At 35.7% G+C, this 17,645-nt stretch overlaps 1 protein-coding gene across 4 annotated transcripts in view; it reads right to left on the reverse strand.

Moving 5' to 3' along the window:
* The window catches only part of LOC139954402 (uncharacterized), a 130,299-nt gene extending 126,370 nt beyond the window's left edge, over window positions 1-3,929 (reverse strand). For 3 of the 4 annotated variants that reach the window (XM_071954183.1, XM_071954180.1, XM_071954182.1), the window contains exon 1: window positions 796-1,301. In XM_071954183.1, the coding sequence (XP_071810284.1) occupies window positions 796-1,064 (269 nt within the window). In that variant the 5' untranslated portion in view covers window positions 1,065-1,301. Of the gene's footprint in view, window positions 1-795; window positions 1,302-1,867; window positions 1,916-3,885 lie in introns of those variants that run through there. The other variant, XM_071954181.1, reaches the window with a different exon arrangement.
* Between the last annotated feature and the right edge of the window lie 13,716 nt (window positions 3,930-17,645).

The following is a 17,645-nucleotide window of genomic DNA, read 5'->3' on the forward strand; positions in this document are numbered from 1 at the left end:
CATTCACATTATTATTGACCTCTATCCTGCCTGCTGGGGGTCAATGTCCACGTATTCCCTGCAAGCATCCTTGGTTCCCTGCACACAAGCATCACTGGTTCCCTACATGAATCCATGGCAGTATACATCTGATATGTCTACTGGGAAAAGTTTCCGTATGGCGCCACCACTTTTTCATTCGAAATAAAATAATATAGTATCTAATTTACCTGATTGATATATCCCTTTTTGTAAAAATGAGTGAAAAAGTGGTGATGACAATTAAAATAATAAGATGATGGTGCATGGTGGACAGACAAGTTTTTCCTCACGCTTTAAGTTCACTTTGTATTAAAATAAAGGCCTATTGGTCATCTAGATGACCGATGTCAAAATTTCGAAAAAAGGAATCTAGCGCCCCAGTCACTGGGTCTAACATGTCTAACTTTGTAGTAGGGCCTAAACATTTAACATCTGCACTCAATCAAGATCTTCTTTTGCTGAGAATAACATTACAACCTCAAGACAAAGCTCAATAATCTATTTTGTAATTGACTTCTATTAAATTGTTGTTTATTCGGTGATAATAGATTAGCCCTACCCTTCTCTTCTGCGGCAAAGATCGATTATTTTAATTATTGTTAAACTTAAATTGAACAAACAGAATAAACCAGGAGTAGGACTCTGACTGAGTGTAAATGTATCATTCAAGTAAAAAAAAATATAACATAACTAAATTAAATAACACACACTTCTTAAACAATTAGTAATTACACTAGCTTTGAATTTGATGGGTTAACTTTGCAATCTACTTACGTTGGCTTCTGTCCACCACCGGCCTCAGTAATTCCTGGTTTTCTACGAATTGCTGGTGAGGGTTTCTCCTTTAATTTTAACTCTGCATCTCCAGTCGCCTTGGAATGCTGACTATTGTCTCCATCAATTCCTTTCGATAAACCATCCATTGTATCCCCTCCCCGCTCCTCATCAACACAAACATTCGAAGGCTGTTTTTGAGACTCCGGCGATGATGAATCAGCTGACTGTGACAACAGCTGATCGTCCGCCGTGGATGCCGCCTGCATGACGGTATCAATCGAACGTCAACACACGGTGAATTTACAGGACCAACTTGAGTCAGCGACTCGGCGATATTTCTGTTCTTAAAAAAAAGAAATTCCCGCAGACGTTTTCAGCGACAGATAAATATACTCTATTTAAATGTCCATACTTTATTTGATAACAAGGCGGAGGTTTGCAGGAATGTTTAAGTCCCAATTAACTCCAGGATTCACAACAGCTTATCGCTTGATGTTGAAAATAGTCCGTTTTTTTCTCCATGCTTAGAAATTCGCTGGTGTCACCGCCATTATCGAAATAGTTTCTCTTGAAGTTGGACACCAGCGAAATTTAACCGCAGCATGCTTATACATCAAAAGGGGGCGCTATTCAAATTAATAAAACTGCGGGGTCCAGAAAAAATTAATGATAATAATGTAATGTTAAAAATATAAAAATGTTTATCAAAATAAATATATAACTGCATGCTACACGGATAAGGAGACTCAATCAAATTTCTTAAACAGTGAAAAGTATATATTATAAACAACATTCCTATTGTCATCATTGTCTTTGTTGACTGGCTTAGTCTTTTGCTCATTGTTTTTTAATTTGTGTACAATGAACCATAATAAACCAAGTTGATTGAATCTTACAGATTGAATTGAGTTTTGAAAAATTGTTAACTAAATACATGGAAGCAATAAAGTTGCAGTAGGGCCTACAGTTATCTCTTTAACAATAATTGTGTTGACTTTTTATTTGATGTTGACTTTTTGTTTGACAATAAACAATAAAAAAATAATATAAAATGTGTCTGTTACTTCACCTTATTTGGAGGCTTTTAGACTTTGTTTGTGAACCACACAATCAGAACCTGAAAAGTAAAGATAAAACACTCTTCAGAAATGTTGTTGTAACAAGAAACAAATTTGGTCTCACTATGTAATATCAACAGAACTGACTTCAGTTTTCAATTTTGGAAAAGAGTTTGTATAATTTGTTTTGATAAAATTATTTCAGTTTCTCAGGTTTTTTTTTTTTGCGCTAATACAGTTTTGTGATATAGGTTTATACGTTTTCTAGGAAACAAAATAATAAAATTGTGATTAGCCCTGATTTTTTACATTTTTTTAACGGCCTCCTCCATTTCCCCATACAGCCGCCCATCCTCACCATTGCTGTGTTCAATGTGTTCTTGAAAAAGAAATTATAATTCTCGGTCAGTTCTGTAAATATAATTATAAGACTTTAATTTGTCTTTTGTAACTTGATAATCTTCTGATAATATTGATAGGTAGGATTGTTCCATGTCATTGCACACAGAAGTAATACTGCTATTAAGAACTTTAAAATCCACTAAATAAAAATAATTGCATGCCTCAAAGCTATTATAGAAACTGTGTGTAATTTTCTTCTGTAATTAATGTGTCATTTAAGTTCTAGTTCCAAACCTTGTATTAGTAGGTAACTCTAAGCCTAGTTTGACTGTTTTTCATTATTCTGAACCAGTATACTAAATAATTCCATTATACAAACATTAAAATTATAATCCCATTATTAGGCCTAAGTTAAAGGAACACGTTGCCTTGGATCGGTCGAGTTGGTCTTTGAAAAGCGTTTGTAACCGTTTTTTATAAAATACATATAGGTAGAAAGATGTTGTAAAAGTAGAATACAATGATCCACACAAACATGCCTCGAAATTGCGTGGTTTTCCTTTTACCTCGTCGACTAACACGTCGGCCATTTATGGGGGTCAAAATTTTGACCCCCATAAATGGCCGACCATGTTAGTTCGCACAGTAGAAGGAAAACCATGCAATTTCGAGGCAAACTTGTGTGGATCATTGTATTCTACTTTTAAAACATCTTTCCAACCATATGCATTTTATAAAAAACGGTTACAAACGCTTTTGTTTTGACCAACTCGTCCGATCCAAGGCAACGTGTTCCTTTAATGTCATCACTTTCATACTATTTCTAAGAACAAAATTTGTTTGTGTTTAAAGCATTCATGGGGAAATAATTTTATTTTAGGCCTATACATTACTTTGGGTTTAGTCAAATTCTGATTAAAATGTACCTCTATACTACTTCAAGGAAGATGCGGAATGGAGTTTTGCAGAATTTGTTTTTATTAGGCCTACTTCAAATTCAAATAAACTAAAAGAAAAGTATTAGACTAGTCATTTATTGGGAAAAAAATATTTATTTTATTTATTTATTTCTTTATTTGAATTAAGACAAACTGTTTAACTCTCCTACTTCAAGGAAAAAGGCGTGGCACTTTGGACAAAAAGAACCACTATACACCTACTTCAAATTCATATAATCTGGAATGTGGGGTAAGACTTGTCATCTTCTGCAATATTCGTTTTTAATTAGAAGATTTTAAGTCTTTAATCTATACCATCTTATGTTAGGCCTCCATCTTATTTTTAATTTTATTTTCTGTATTGCCATTATATAAACATTAAAATTTAAATTTATGCCTACTTCAAGAAAAAATGCAAGGCATTTTGAAAAAATATAGTAATTAGCCTACTTATAAATCAGTTAAATTAAATGTACTATGATGTTAAGCTTATCATCTTTTGGAAAAATAATCTTATTTTTAGGCCTTAACTATTTATTTATTTATTTATTTAATTTTTTGTAAACAGTAAAATTGAGACCCATTTCAAGGAAACAGGATATATTTTTTTGTTTATAGAGGTAGGCCTACAATCTCAGCAAAATACTATCTAGGCTAAATTAAGTTACATGGATGTACATGCATGTATCAACTGAGTCTTGAATCAAACAATGGTAATGGTGGTATTTTTAAAAAGATAGTCTAATTACCTTTGAGTGTAACGGTGATTCTTCATCAAATCCTCAGCAACTTGGTGGTAGAACTGCCGTTTTCATATAATTTTGTTTTTATTTCAATTTTTTGTTTGCATTTTATTTACAAATTCAACAACGTCAATTTAATTTTGATTTGAAATTCTCTTCAATTAAAATAATCAACAAACTTTATGGACACCATACTCCTTTGCCCTCACCACCACAAACAAAATGTTGTGTCTATAGAGGGCGCTATTCGATCTTAGTGGATAATCAATAATGCATGCAAACCGCATAGTATTTTTTTCTAGAAGTAATTATAGGGGGAGGGGGATTGCTTTATGCAGTTGCAGCCTTTTTCATAAAATACAAAGTATTCACCAAGTTTATTGAGGTATGATTACTATCAAGTAATTAACCACAGAGTAAAGTGATTGATTACACAGAAAAGATGTTTGTTCCATCTGTTGTCATTTAAAAATATCAAAGTGGAAAAACTGCTTTATGCAGTTGCAGCCTCTTTTTCTTAAAAATACAAAATGTTCACCATGTATTACATTATGATAATTATCAAGTAATAAACCACCGAGTAAATTGATTGATTCTAAACAATACACAGACAAGATGTTTACATGTTCCACCTTTTGTCATTTAAAAATGATAAATATATCCTTCATAGACTTCATTTCAAATCATTTATTGACAAAACCAACAGTAAAACATAGTTTTTGAACAAATATCTGAGACTGTTTATGTCCTCTTGAAGGATCAGTTGTTAAAAATTTCCGTGGGAACAGAGAGAAGATTTCTTTCACATTCTTGAGCTGAGGCTGTGTTGAGATGGTATTTCCATAACGGCCTTGCTGGCATTTTCAATTAACTTGATAGTTCAGAACATAGGCAGTCCTCACTGTTTCTTGAGTCATACAAGAGCTTGCAAATCTTGTTTCACTGAGTTCTCTTAAATGGTTCTCCGAGTTCTCTGAACATGAACATTTTGTTTAGTGTTTGATGGTCCAAATGTATTTTTGCTGTGTTATTATTGTTGTGTATGTGTTTTTTGTACTGTATTCAATTTCTTTAACCTTAATAATAAATAAAAAAATTATTGTTAATCTCAAGTTACCTCTTCATTTTCATTCATTGTACTTTCACTCTGGGGTGATCTGGCTGTGAAAGTACAATACTCATTGCTACGCAGCATCCATCTTTTTTATACCAAAGTTGTTAAGGACTTAAGAAGTTAAGGACCAGTTTCACAAAGTGCTAAAAGGAAATGAAGATGCTTCAGCTCAAAGTTGCAAAATGACCCAACAAGTTAAAGAAAACATTCTGAGACAGATAACCTGGCCAGAAGAGAAGAAAGTGCGGGTACGTGTGTAGGGGGGGGGGGCACCCATTAGATGTGAGAAAGTAAGAGGGATGACCCATTACTTTCAACACAGCGTTGAATTACTTGTATGGAAAGTACATCACACACTATTTCCATCACTTCATCCATCCTTCAAGATTTGTTACTTGACTATTTAATAGGTCTATGTTGTTTATTTAATATAATAAATGTTGTATTTAATAATGTTTACATGTTTTGTTTTGTTTGACTGAGTGTCCATTGTTTGTGAATGTTGCATTATGTTTGTTTTGTATAAGTCACTGTTCGCTCTCCTTAAAGTTTATTGTTTCTTGCTCTTGGCATAAGTCAGTGTAAATGTTTATCCTGGCTTCTTGGTTCATTTATTGTCAATCCACAGAACATTTTCCATTGTAAATTTGTTATCATGTGCTGTCAAGTTTTTCATGAGGCAGTTGAGTACATGTGTTGACTGATTCTTCTTTTTTCCATAGACATTTCCATAGACACATTTTTTCCATAGACAATTTTCATTTGCTGGCCCATATCTTGATAAACTTGATGATGGTTTCCCCTCCTATCCTGGGGGACTTGTCAAAACTGCATTGAGTTTGTTAAGTTCTGACTTTTCACTGTAACAATGTCAGTTGCTGGCACAAATTCTTCATCCCCTGGAAAGCATTTTGCCTTAAAAGGGTTTTAAAGATTGTCTCTTTCTTTCCCACTACCAAAATAAGTAAACGTTTTAAATACATGAATACATATTCACATTTTTATACAATGATAAAGTACTATTATTAAATTGTTAGAAAAGCAAAAAGTAAATCGGATCACTAATACTCAATTAATTATGAATGCACAGTATCATATTGTTTGTAGAGTTCAAAATCATCAGATATTGTTTGTGGGCATAGAAAACTCAATTATAATAGTGTTTCAAACAATCCTGTGTATAATTGTAGACTCACATGTTCCAAAGAATTGGCACATTCCCTGTCATTATTGTTAGTGTGCAGTGCATCCAATAAATCTCGCAGGTGGCTCTTTTGTTTTCCAATTCCTGAGAAAATATCCTGAAGTCTTTAATTGCCTTGGCATGGCTAAAGTAGAAGACGGTGTCAAATGAAGAAGCAGTCCTCGAAATATTAATGTTTGAATCGAAGAAGTCTCAGACCTTAAGAAATAGTGTTTAAATGGTCTGTTTATTTGTAGGTATGTATGACTGCACTGTTTTTGTTCAAGATGTTGATGTTTGATGATTGTTACGAGATGTTTTTTATTTTTAACCTACATTTTTATACCATTACTAAGTTTCTAAAATAAGTAAGTACCCTATTATCACTTTCATTCAGCAATTCATCAATCATTCTAAACACTCACTCACATCATTTTGAAAATCACTTGTAATAGACCAGGGGAGGATGGTCTTTGGCAACTACCAAAAGTGTATCCTTTAAAGGGATGGCATAAGGGTAAACAAAGTGGGATTTCTTTGGTGGATGAGAAGTTTTTAAAATTGCACTAAAAATTCCTCAAAAGAAACCAATGAAAAGAAAGAACAAGGAAACTAGCACAAAGTAAATTTTTCAGTAATACTATCACCATGGTTACAAATGGACAATCAAGATTAAACCAACATTACAACAGTTGGAGAAGTTGGAGTTTCAGCCAACAGCACAAATTAAAAAGTTCTCATTTGAGCCACAGAAGACAGAAAGGCTGAGACTGGTTATAAAAATAGCTCCATGAGTTTCAACCACTATGTACCATGGCATGGTTGGCTTGTGTGCGCAAAGTGCGCCCACCTCTCACCAGGTTCCTGGTGTCCCAGGTTCAATTCCCGGCCAGGGCCATGTGAGTTGAGTTGTGCGTTGGTTCTTCGTTGTGCCATGAGGGTTTTCAAGACCATCCAGTTTTCCTCCCTCGGGAAAAATCGAACACTTTCGATCTTGGCTGTGCTCCGTGGTCATAATGGGTTGATGTGGCTGGCAGCCAAAGACGCCCTTACGTGCCTGCTTCTCAAACACATTGTAGCTGCATCCTTCACAATTCAGTTATATAAAAGTTATATTAAAAGCCACCTTAACTTTTACGGTAAGCACAGGTAAAGTACAATACACTAAGTAAATTTTAAGACACTTGCCAACATTGAGGACTTAGAATTCCTTAAGAGGAAGGAAAGGTAACACAACAAGTGATGTTGACTTTACTCAGCCAATCCCCACACTTAAACATTAATTGAAACCAAATCAAATGTACGCATAAAAAACAATGGGGATAAGAAATCCCAGAGCCTAAGAAAGTGACAGATTAGACAAAAAGGCTTAAACCAATTAAAATGCCACCACAACTTCTATGATTTTAAAACCAGATGTACAGTAGGCCTATACCATGCGTATACTTAACAGAAAAATTGATGATAAAAAAATTATGGCCTTATTGTTAAGATATACAAGAGGCATTCAAGCCTTACATTACGTACTAAAGATGGGTTCACAGGCCCTAAAAGATGGGTCCATATAGGCCTTAAAAGTAAAGTAAAACTGGGTCCATATGCCCTAAGACACAGGTGAAGAGGCTCATTGCCTTAAAATATGGATCCATAATAGGCCTTAACACAATCAAATGGGTCTATATAGTCCTCAAAAGATAGGTCTAAATAGGCCTATAGCAGATGGGTCCATATGGGGGTCCAATGAACGTTAGTCCATATATATAGGTCTTAATACAGAGTAAAGATGGGTCCACTATGTGCCTTGAAAAATGGGTCCACATGCCTTAATACAGGTATAAACAACAAATAGGTCTTAAGAAGATGTCTCAAATAGACCAAAATACATAGTACATTTGGGTCCATAGGCCTTACAAGATGGGTCCATATAGGCCTTGATGCATAGTAAAGACGTGTCCACAGGTCTTGAATATTGGTCAATACAGGCCTTAAAACATGATAAAGATGGGCCCATAGGCCTTGGAAAATGGGTCCGTGTACTTATAGGTCCTTATACATAAACATGAGTCCATATGCCTTAATACACAGAAAAAGATAGGTCTATTGCCTTAAAATATGGGACCACAAAGGCCTTAAAACAAGTGAAAATGAGTCCAAGCCTTAGAAGATGGGTCCACCTACAGGTCCTTATACACAAAGATGGGTCCATAGGCCTTAAAAAATGGGTCGATAGACCTTGAAAAAATGGGTCCATCGGATGAGGCTTATAGGCACAAGTAAAGATGTAGGTACATTGCCTTAAACTATGGGTCCATATACATGTAGGTCTTAAAAGATGGGTCCATATAGGTCTTAATAAATAGTAAAGATGGGTCCGTAGGCCTTGACAAAAATGGATCCATGCCTTGAAAAAATGGGCCCAACGGATGAGCCTTATAAGGTGAAGGTAAAGATATATAGGTCCATTGCCTTAAAATATGGGTCAATAGGCCTTAAAAGATGTCCCTAAAGAGGTCTTAATAAATAGTAAAAATGGGTCTATAGGCCTTATAAAAAATGGATCCATAGGCCTTGAGAAATGGGTCCTTTGGATGAGATGAGCCTTATAATGCACAGGTAAAGATATATAGGTCCATTGCCTTAAAATATGGGTCAATAGGCCTTAAAAGATGTCCCTATAAAGAGGTCTTAATAAATAGTAAAGATGGGTCCATAGGCCTTATAAAAAATGGATCCATAGGCCTTTAAAAATGGGTCCTTTGGATGAGATGAGCCTTACAATGCACAGGTAAAGTTATGTAGGTCCATTGCTTTAAAATATGGGTCAATAGGCCTTAAAAGATAGGTCTCTAAAGAGGTCTTAATAAATAGTAAAGATGGGTCCATAGGCCTTATAAAAAATGGATCCATAGGCCTTGAGAAATGGGTCCTTTGGATGAGATGAGCCTTATAATGCACAGGTAAAGATATATAGGTCCATTGCCTTAAAGTATGGGTCAATAGGCCTTAAAAGATGTCCCTAAAGAGGTCTTAATAAATAGTAAAGATGGGTCCATAGCCCTTATAAAAAAATGGGTCCATAGGCCTTGAAAAATGGGTCCTTTGGATGAGATGAGCCTTATAATGCACAGGTAAAGATAAACAGGTCCATTGCCTTAAAATATGGGTACATATAGGCCTTAAAAGATGGGTCCATATAGAGGTCTTTATAAATAGTAAAGATGGGTCTATAGACATTGAAAAAATGGGTCCATATGCCTTAAGAAAATGGCTCAATATAGACCTTAATATGGGACCATAAAGGCCTTAAAAACAAGCCTTAGAAGATGGGTCCATCCTAAAGGTCCTTATACATAAAGATGGGTCCATAGGCCTTAATACACAGGTAAGATAGGTCAATTGCCGTAAAATATGGAACCATAAAGGCCTTAGAACAAATAAAAATGGGTCCAAGCCTTCGAAGATGGGTCCATCCTATAGGTCCTCATACATAAAGATGGGTCCACAGGCCTTAAAAAATGAGTCCATAAGCCTTAATACACACACGTTAGATAGGTCGATTGCCTTAAAGTATAATGGGTTTATAACACTGGGGTCAAAATGCCCTAATCCGGGTAAAGACGGGTTAGTAGGCCATAAGAAGATGGATCCCATACATAGTAAATTTGGGTCCATGCCTTAAATAAAACATTGGTCCATATAGGCATTGATGCGAGTAAAGATGGGTCCATAGGCCTTATACATAGTCAAGATGGGTCCATATATAGACCTTAATACATATAGTCAAGATGGGTCCACAGGCCTTAAAAAATGAGCCCATAAGCCTTAATACACACACGTAAGATAGGTCGATTGCTTTAAAATTTGGGTTACTAACATTGGGGTCAAAATGCCCTAATCCGGGTAAAGACGGCTCAGTAGGCCATAAGAAGATGGGTCCCATACATAGTAAATTTGGGTCCATGCCTTAAATAAAACATTGGTCCATATAGGCATTGATGCGAGTAAAGATGAGTCCATAGGCCTTATACATAGTCAAGATGGGTCCATATATAGACCTTAATACATATAGTCAAGATGGGTCCACAGGCCTTAAAAAATGAGCCCATAAGCCTTAATACACACGTAAGATAGGTCGATTGCTTTAAAATTTGGGCTTTTAAAACATAGGCCTTTAAAAACGGGTTCATAAGCCTATAGAACTAAGATGGGTCCATAGATGCCTTAAAAGATGGATCCACAGATGCCAAGATGGGTCCATAGGTTTCAATGATGTGTCCATATGTGGGACTTAATACATAGTAAAGAGGGGTCCATATGCCTTAAAACAGGGTGTATGGTATTTCGTGCCAGAAAAGACGGGTCCATATGATTCAAAGATGGGTCCATTTTAAAAGGCATTAATACATAGTAAAGATGAGTCCTTAGTGCCAATTCCATCTACCTGCTGCACCAGTCCACCAGTTCAAAGTTGACCAAGATGCCTACCCGGTATGGAAATGGATCCAAGACGGAATGGCCCATCAGTTGAAGAGAAGAATGTGAAATGGCCACCAGTTGAAACAGAAGAAAAAAGGATGTATGACCAACCAGAACAGCAGAAAGTTTTGGGGTGGGGTGGGGGGGGGGTGACCCACATAAGGAGAAAGTAAGTGGGATGACCAATTACTTCCCTCAGTGCTCAGACACTTGGTATTGGAAGGTACCAATACCTCCACACTATTTTAATCACTTCACTCATCATCCTTCCTTTAAATTGGTAAAAATAGTTTATTAAATTGACATTTAAATAAAACATTAATTAACATGTAATTGTTACATTTCAATGATGTTGAGATGTTTTGTGTTTTTGTTTGTTTGACTGAGTGTCCATCGTTTGTGTATGTTGCATTGTGTGTTGTTTTCACTGTTCTCCCCTTAAAGTTTATTGTTTCTTGCTTTTGGGCACAAGTCAGTGAAAATTGTTTGACTTCTTAGTTCGTTTATTATCAATCCACAGGAAACAATTCCAATGTTGTCTTTAGTTGGCACAGCTTGCTTGATAAGTTCGATGATTCCTCCCATGTGACGAGAAGCAGTTGAAACATGATATGTGTTGACTTTCAATACTGATCATGCTTTTCTTCCATAGACATATCCATAGACATTTCCAATAGACACATTTGTTTTCCATAGACATTTCCATAGACATATTCCATTTGCTGGCACATATCTTGATAAGCTTGGCTTTTCCTCCTAAAGGCGATCCAACAGAAAAAATGTCTTAAGTGTGTTCAGTTCACATAATAAACTTTCCATTGATCCTGACTTTTCACTGTATCATTGTCAGTATGCTGGCACAAATATTGTCAACTCGAGGCTTTCATCCGTTAAATTCCATTCTTATGTAAAAAGTTGTTTGTCCCATGGAAAGCGTCTTGCCTTGAATGAGAATTGTCTCTTTCACTTCAATCAATGAGTTTACCAAAATATTAAATTAACTAAATAATACATACATCTTTTTTTTAATACATTGATAAAGATTTTTTGTTTTTATCAGTGAAGGGCAAAACATTAATCAGATCAGTAAAACTCAATTGATTAAGACCTTATAGAGTCCAAAATCAGCAGACATTGTTCTTGCATGGGCTAGAGAACTCAATTCTATTGTTGTTGCAATCCTGCTACAATATTGTAGATTCACAATGTTCCAAAGGATATTGGCAGTTATTGTTAGTGTGCAGGGCATTCAATAACTCTCGGAGGTGGCGCTTGGATTTCCAATTCCTGAGAAAATATCTTGAAGTCTTTAACTGCCTTGGCATGGCTAATTATAAGACAATGTCAAATGATGAAGTAGTCCTTGCAAATGTTCGAATCGAAGAAGTCTCAGTCCCTAAGAAATGCTGCTTTAAGTGGTCTGTTTATTTGTACATGTATGACTGCAGTGTTTGTGTTCAAGTTGTTTATGTTTCATGATTGTTACGAGATATTTTTTATTTTTAACCTACATTTATTTACGACTAATTAGTTTTAAAAGTTGTCGGTCCTCCATCATCACTTTCATTCAGCAATTCATCAATCATTTTAAACATTCACTCACATCATTTCGAAATTTTTAGAGCAATTTTTATACCAAGTGAGGATACTGATCTTTGGCAATTACCAAATGTATACCCTGCCAATGATGGCACAAGGGATGGTATAAAAAGTTAACTCCTTATAAGGAGTTGTTCATGATATTGGCTGAAACACTGAGGATAGAATTCCTCACAATAAAGCCATTAGAAAGAAAAACAACGATGAAAATTAACGCCAAGTTAATTTTCCAGTCATAACTATCACCACGGTTACAAAAACATTAATAGTTTAGTTATTGAGAAGGAACTGGGGTTCGGACAAACACTGACAATTAAGAAGTTCTCAGGTGAGCCTTGTGAACTTCTACAAACAGAGCTTAGTATGTGGATGCTGTTATGGGTTCATAGATTGAGACTCAAAGGAAAGAGGCAATGACTTCTCTACTTGTTTCTCTTTGGGTCATGTTCAGTCTAAACATGAGTTGCATTATACATAAGTTGTCAATAGAGGGCGGTATATAAGATGAGTGGTATACTCTCAACAGATGCTAGGACATCATATTGTTATTGCCAACATTGAGGATTAAGAATTCCTCATACATACCAAAGACCAAGGTAATCTACCAAGAGGATATAAAATCTAAGGTAGCCAAATAAAGTGACAGATAAGGGAGGGTAAAACCAATTAAAATGCCTCTACAACTAACTTCTATGTTTAAAAACATGATGTACAAACAACATTGTTACACCATAACATGATGAGCCAATATTATAGGCATCACCATATGATGCAAGGATTAAAACCTACAATGCATCAACCATTATTGAACAGCCCTATTAAACACAAATGAGATTATATTTCCATGACCTAAAATGGAATCCACAAGATTTTGAAACACTAACTGCTCTAAATTAGAGGATATTATTTGTATTGACCAATTATGAAGATTAAGGATTCCTCAGTGAGCCAATGGCATGAAGAGATCAGATACATCTGATACAAAGATTAAAACCTACAACTCATCACCCATAATTTCTCAGAACCCTCAAGATTAAAACCTTCAACTCATATAAACCAATGATTTTTCAAAACCCTAACACAAATGAGATTATATCTGTATGAAATTACTAACATATACATCTTCAACGGAGACCATCAATTTATTAGGAGGAGACTAATAATTGTATGGAAAGGCTTTGCGGTAACACCATGTAATGACTCTCTCTAAATGAGTTTGGGTGGTTCTGAAAAGCACAGTTGGTTTCAACTCTATGTTTCGATCAGTATGCTCTGATCGTCTTCTGAAGAAGGTAGAGATAATTGTATTGACCAAACTATGAGGATTAAGAATCCCTCAGATAAGCCAATACAGGTAGGAAGAGATCAGACAAATACAAAGATTAAAACTTTACAACTCATCAACAATGATTTCTAAGAACATCTCATGACCGTACAAATTTCCCTTTAATTATATTAAAATGATTAACAAACACACCTTCTAGGGACACCGCGACATTTAACATGACCACAGCACTATCCATTGAGAGATTATTTGTAATGAGGATTAAGGATTCCTCAGATGAGCCAATAGCAGGAAGACATCAGACACACTTGATACAAAAATTAAGCTCAAGAACCAGGGTTTATCGAGCCCTAACACAAGTGAGATTACCTATGACCCTACTACAATTTACCTGATGGAGACCAAAAACTTTGTAAAAACTTTACAGCTCTAATTAAGAGGATAATATTATTTGTATTGACCAATATGAGGTTTGAGGAACCCTCACATGAGTAAATTAAGCATGAAGAGATTAGCAAACACATGCTAAACGTACAACTCATCAACAATGATTTAAGTGAGAATGTATCTCATGACCTAACTAATTTAACTTTAATTGTTAATGAATAGTAAACACATTTTCTAAAGAGACCACAAAGTTAACCATGACAACAGCGGCATCTTTAATGAAGAAAAGGCTGTTGTATTGACCAATTATGGGGATTAAGAATTCCTCAGATGAGTCAATAGCAGGAAGAGATTAGACACTTGATGCAAAGATTAAAACCTATAACTCATCAACAATGAATTCTGAGAACCCTAAAGATTAAAACCTACAACCCAAGATTTCTCAAAACCCTAACACAAGTGAGATTATATCTCTGTGAAATTACTAATTTAATAAATAAAAACACATTACCTATTGTGTGAACACCACAACAGTTCTAAATAAGTGGATAAATTATTTGTATTGACTTGTTATAAAGATTAAGAACTCCTTAGCTGAGCCAATATAGGGGCATACAGGCAGGGAAAAATTAGACACACTTGATATTCATATCAAGTTTAACATAGTCCTAACACAGGTGAGATTATATCTCTATGACCTTATTTCAATTTAATTGAGTAGAATATAAACATAAAAGTTCTCAAAAAAATATCACCCAATAGACACATGGTGTTACCACAGACCAAAATAATAAGTTAAATTTAATTGTTTTTGTGTTACTCCATCAGCAGCCTTTACCTGCTTTTAGTAAACACATCTTCTGTGAGGCCACAAGTTTAACATGGCAACATCCATGACAACAGCTCCAGTGGATATTATTTGTATTGACCAATTTTATTTGAGGATTACAAGGGTTCCTCAATAAGGCCAACATAAAAGAAGAGACAAGACAAACAATACAAATCTTACAGTGAGTGTTTGGCATACATCCAATACAGAGGATAAAAGAGTATGCCAACAGAATCACACACTGAATAATAAGAACCTTGCCACACAATTTGTACATCTGTATGATGTACACAACTCATGCATACTTCCATTCACTCAAACAGTTTCACTTCATCCATCATCTCCTGTGATAGAACCTTACACTAAATTTAACTGCTTAAAAAAACTTATGATATTGAAGGTATTTACCATTAATTTCAAACCTAGTTAAGTTGTTGAGCAGTTTTTTATGTCTGTTGTTTGTTTTGGTTCTGTAATGTTGGATGTGTTGTACTTGTTGTTGATGTTTGTTTTGGATGTTTGCACCATTTCAAACTGTAAAGTCTCAAAGTTTTTCATATCAGGTTAAATCAGTTCAGTTCAGTTCAGTTTATTTCCACTCTATCAGTTGAATATTGAGGAGAATATGCAGAGGAAAAACGAGGAGGCGTATTGTTTTTTAGTTTCTCTTTTCAGTCTTTAAAATCCTACAGTCTCTTGAATGACCGTACTTTTCCAATCAAGCTTGGTGTTGAAGAGATGCGCATAATATGCGTTCACACATTCGTGGGTCATGACCTCTATTCAGTGTCAACACAATTGAATGAGGCAGGTGTTTCGCACAAAAGATAAAGTTATACAATTTGTATTGAAAGCGAGCCTCCTACAATTGCAGCCAATTCCTGTTTAATCAGATTAACTTCAGCTATTTACATGTCTAGACCACTAATGATTGATATTATATACACTGACACAGATTGAATTGTTTAAAAGTGCACAATTTCGTGAAATGTTGAAGAAGGGTACATACAGACCCGGCAAGGGTTGTGAATTTGTTTGTCACAGTCACATTTATGTTGTAATAGTTTTAGGAATAATTCTCAGTAAGAATTAAATGCTCCCTTGGCATGTACTTATACTATAGACATACATACCCGAAATCCTCCGGTTTCTTTCTGGCATTTTTGTAATTCACTCGCTGTTCACAACTCTTTAAAACTCACCGATATCGGCCGCTGTGTTCATGAGTCCGCACTCCAAAAGCATTTCACGCCCGTAACATTCCAAGGTAAAGCTTGCGTCCCGTGAGAAATGTTCAGAGGAAACTTCCCCGGAAATATTGTCCTCCGCTAAGATGAAAAAGACACCAGCTCCATCAGCAAACGCTCCCCGGTCAATGTATAAGAATAAAACGACACTTAACTTGAGAGAAAGAGCTTCAAGTGAACAAATTCTCGCAGAATTTTCATTCAGTCAGTTCATTAAAACCTGCACTGCTTCTGAAAAAGTGCATAAGGTTGTTGAGTCTCACTTTTGCATTTTTTTCTTCCAAGGGGCAATTCACACTGGATTGTTATCCTTGCGCGGTCACTGAAAATGTCTTCAAATTGCACCTTTTGTGCGATGAAACTTATATAATGCTTTTAAATTACTCTCATTTTGGCTTAAGGAGGGCAAATTGTACATTTGATTTAATTTTTCTATTGAGAAAAAAATAAAATAAACCTATTTTCCATGGTGCGAAGGGATACCGACCCCTTCACAACCTACGCGGAATGCGGTAAATGTCGTCTGCGAACATTTTGAGGGAACCGTTTTAGGGCTTGCGATTGGTCAGCAGCTGTGACAACCTTCTACTGATTGGCTAATTCAGAATGCGTTATGCAAATATCCTCACGATCGTCACATGCTGAACTATTAATAAACTACTGTACAACTTCAAGCACATTAAAGCATTGCGCCTAGCTGGTCTCCTGCTAATTTTAAAGTAGCAGCAAGTAAGTCGTTTGGTAACCAGTGTTGGTGTTGTGCGTGACTGCATATCCAAGTGGTGTGCGCTTTCGTTTGTTTGCTTGAAGTTTTCTGGGGATGTTTTTTTTTTATGATATTTTTGATAGGCCACACATTTAGAGGTAAACTGGCCGCATTTAATGCTTTGAAAATACTAAAAAGGGTTCATATAGTTATGGGTTCATTAGATTGAGACTCAAAGGAAAGAGGCAATGACTACTTGACTTGTTTTAGAACTCGTTTGGTCATGTTCAGTATAGTAATGCTTTAGTACATGAGAAGTTGCAGTATACACTGCAGTTGTCAAAAGAGGGCGGTATATAAGATGAGCGGTATCTCTCAACACATACAGCATGTCGAGTGTCAGTCAGAAAGAGTAGGCGTTCGAATAATTATTCACAATTTTCTTGTGGGGGAAAACACTTTGTTTTTCAAAGAGTGTCAACTATTGTCAGGAACTTGCCGGTGTGGCGGGAGTTCTGTCCCCATGAGATTGTGTGTGTCCCCCACCCCCCCCCCCCCACCCACCCTAATTTGTTTTCTTCTGCACATTAGAATTGCCATCCTCAAAAATGTTTATGTCGGTTTATTTAAAGACAGCGGACACTATTGGTAATTGTCAAAGACTAGTCTTCACAGTTGGTGTACCTCAACATATGCATAAAATAACAAACCTGTGAAAATTTGAGCCCGATTGGTCGTCGGAGTTGCGAGATAACTATGAAACAAAAAACACCCTTGTCACACGAAGTTGTGTGCTTTTAGATGCTCGATTTCGAGACCTCAAACTCGTTACCAAGTAAGGTTTTATGCTGATAATTATTTTTAGTAATTACCAATAGTGTCCACTGCTTTTAAGGATTCCTTTTTTTGATTCGGTTTGGAAAAACAGATTTTTCTATCG

The sequence above is a fragment of the Asterias amurensis genome, chromosome 2, assembly GCF_032118995.1.
Source record: "Asterias amurensis chromosome 2, ASM3211899v1".
Lineage (NCBI taxonomy): Eukaryota > Metazoa > Echinodermata > Asteroidea > Forcipulatida > Asteriidae > Asterias > Asterias amurensis.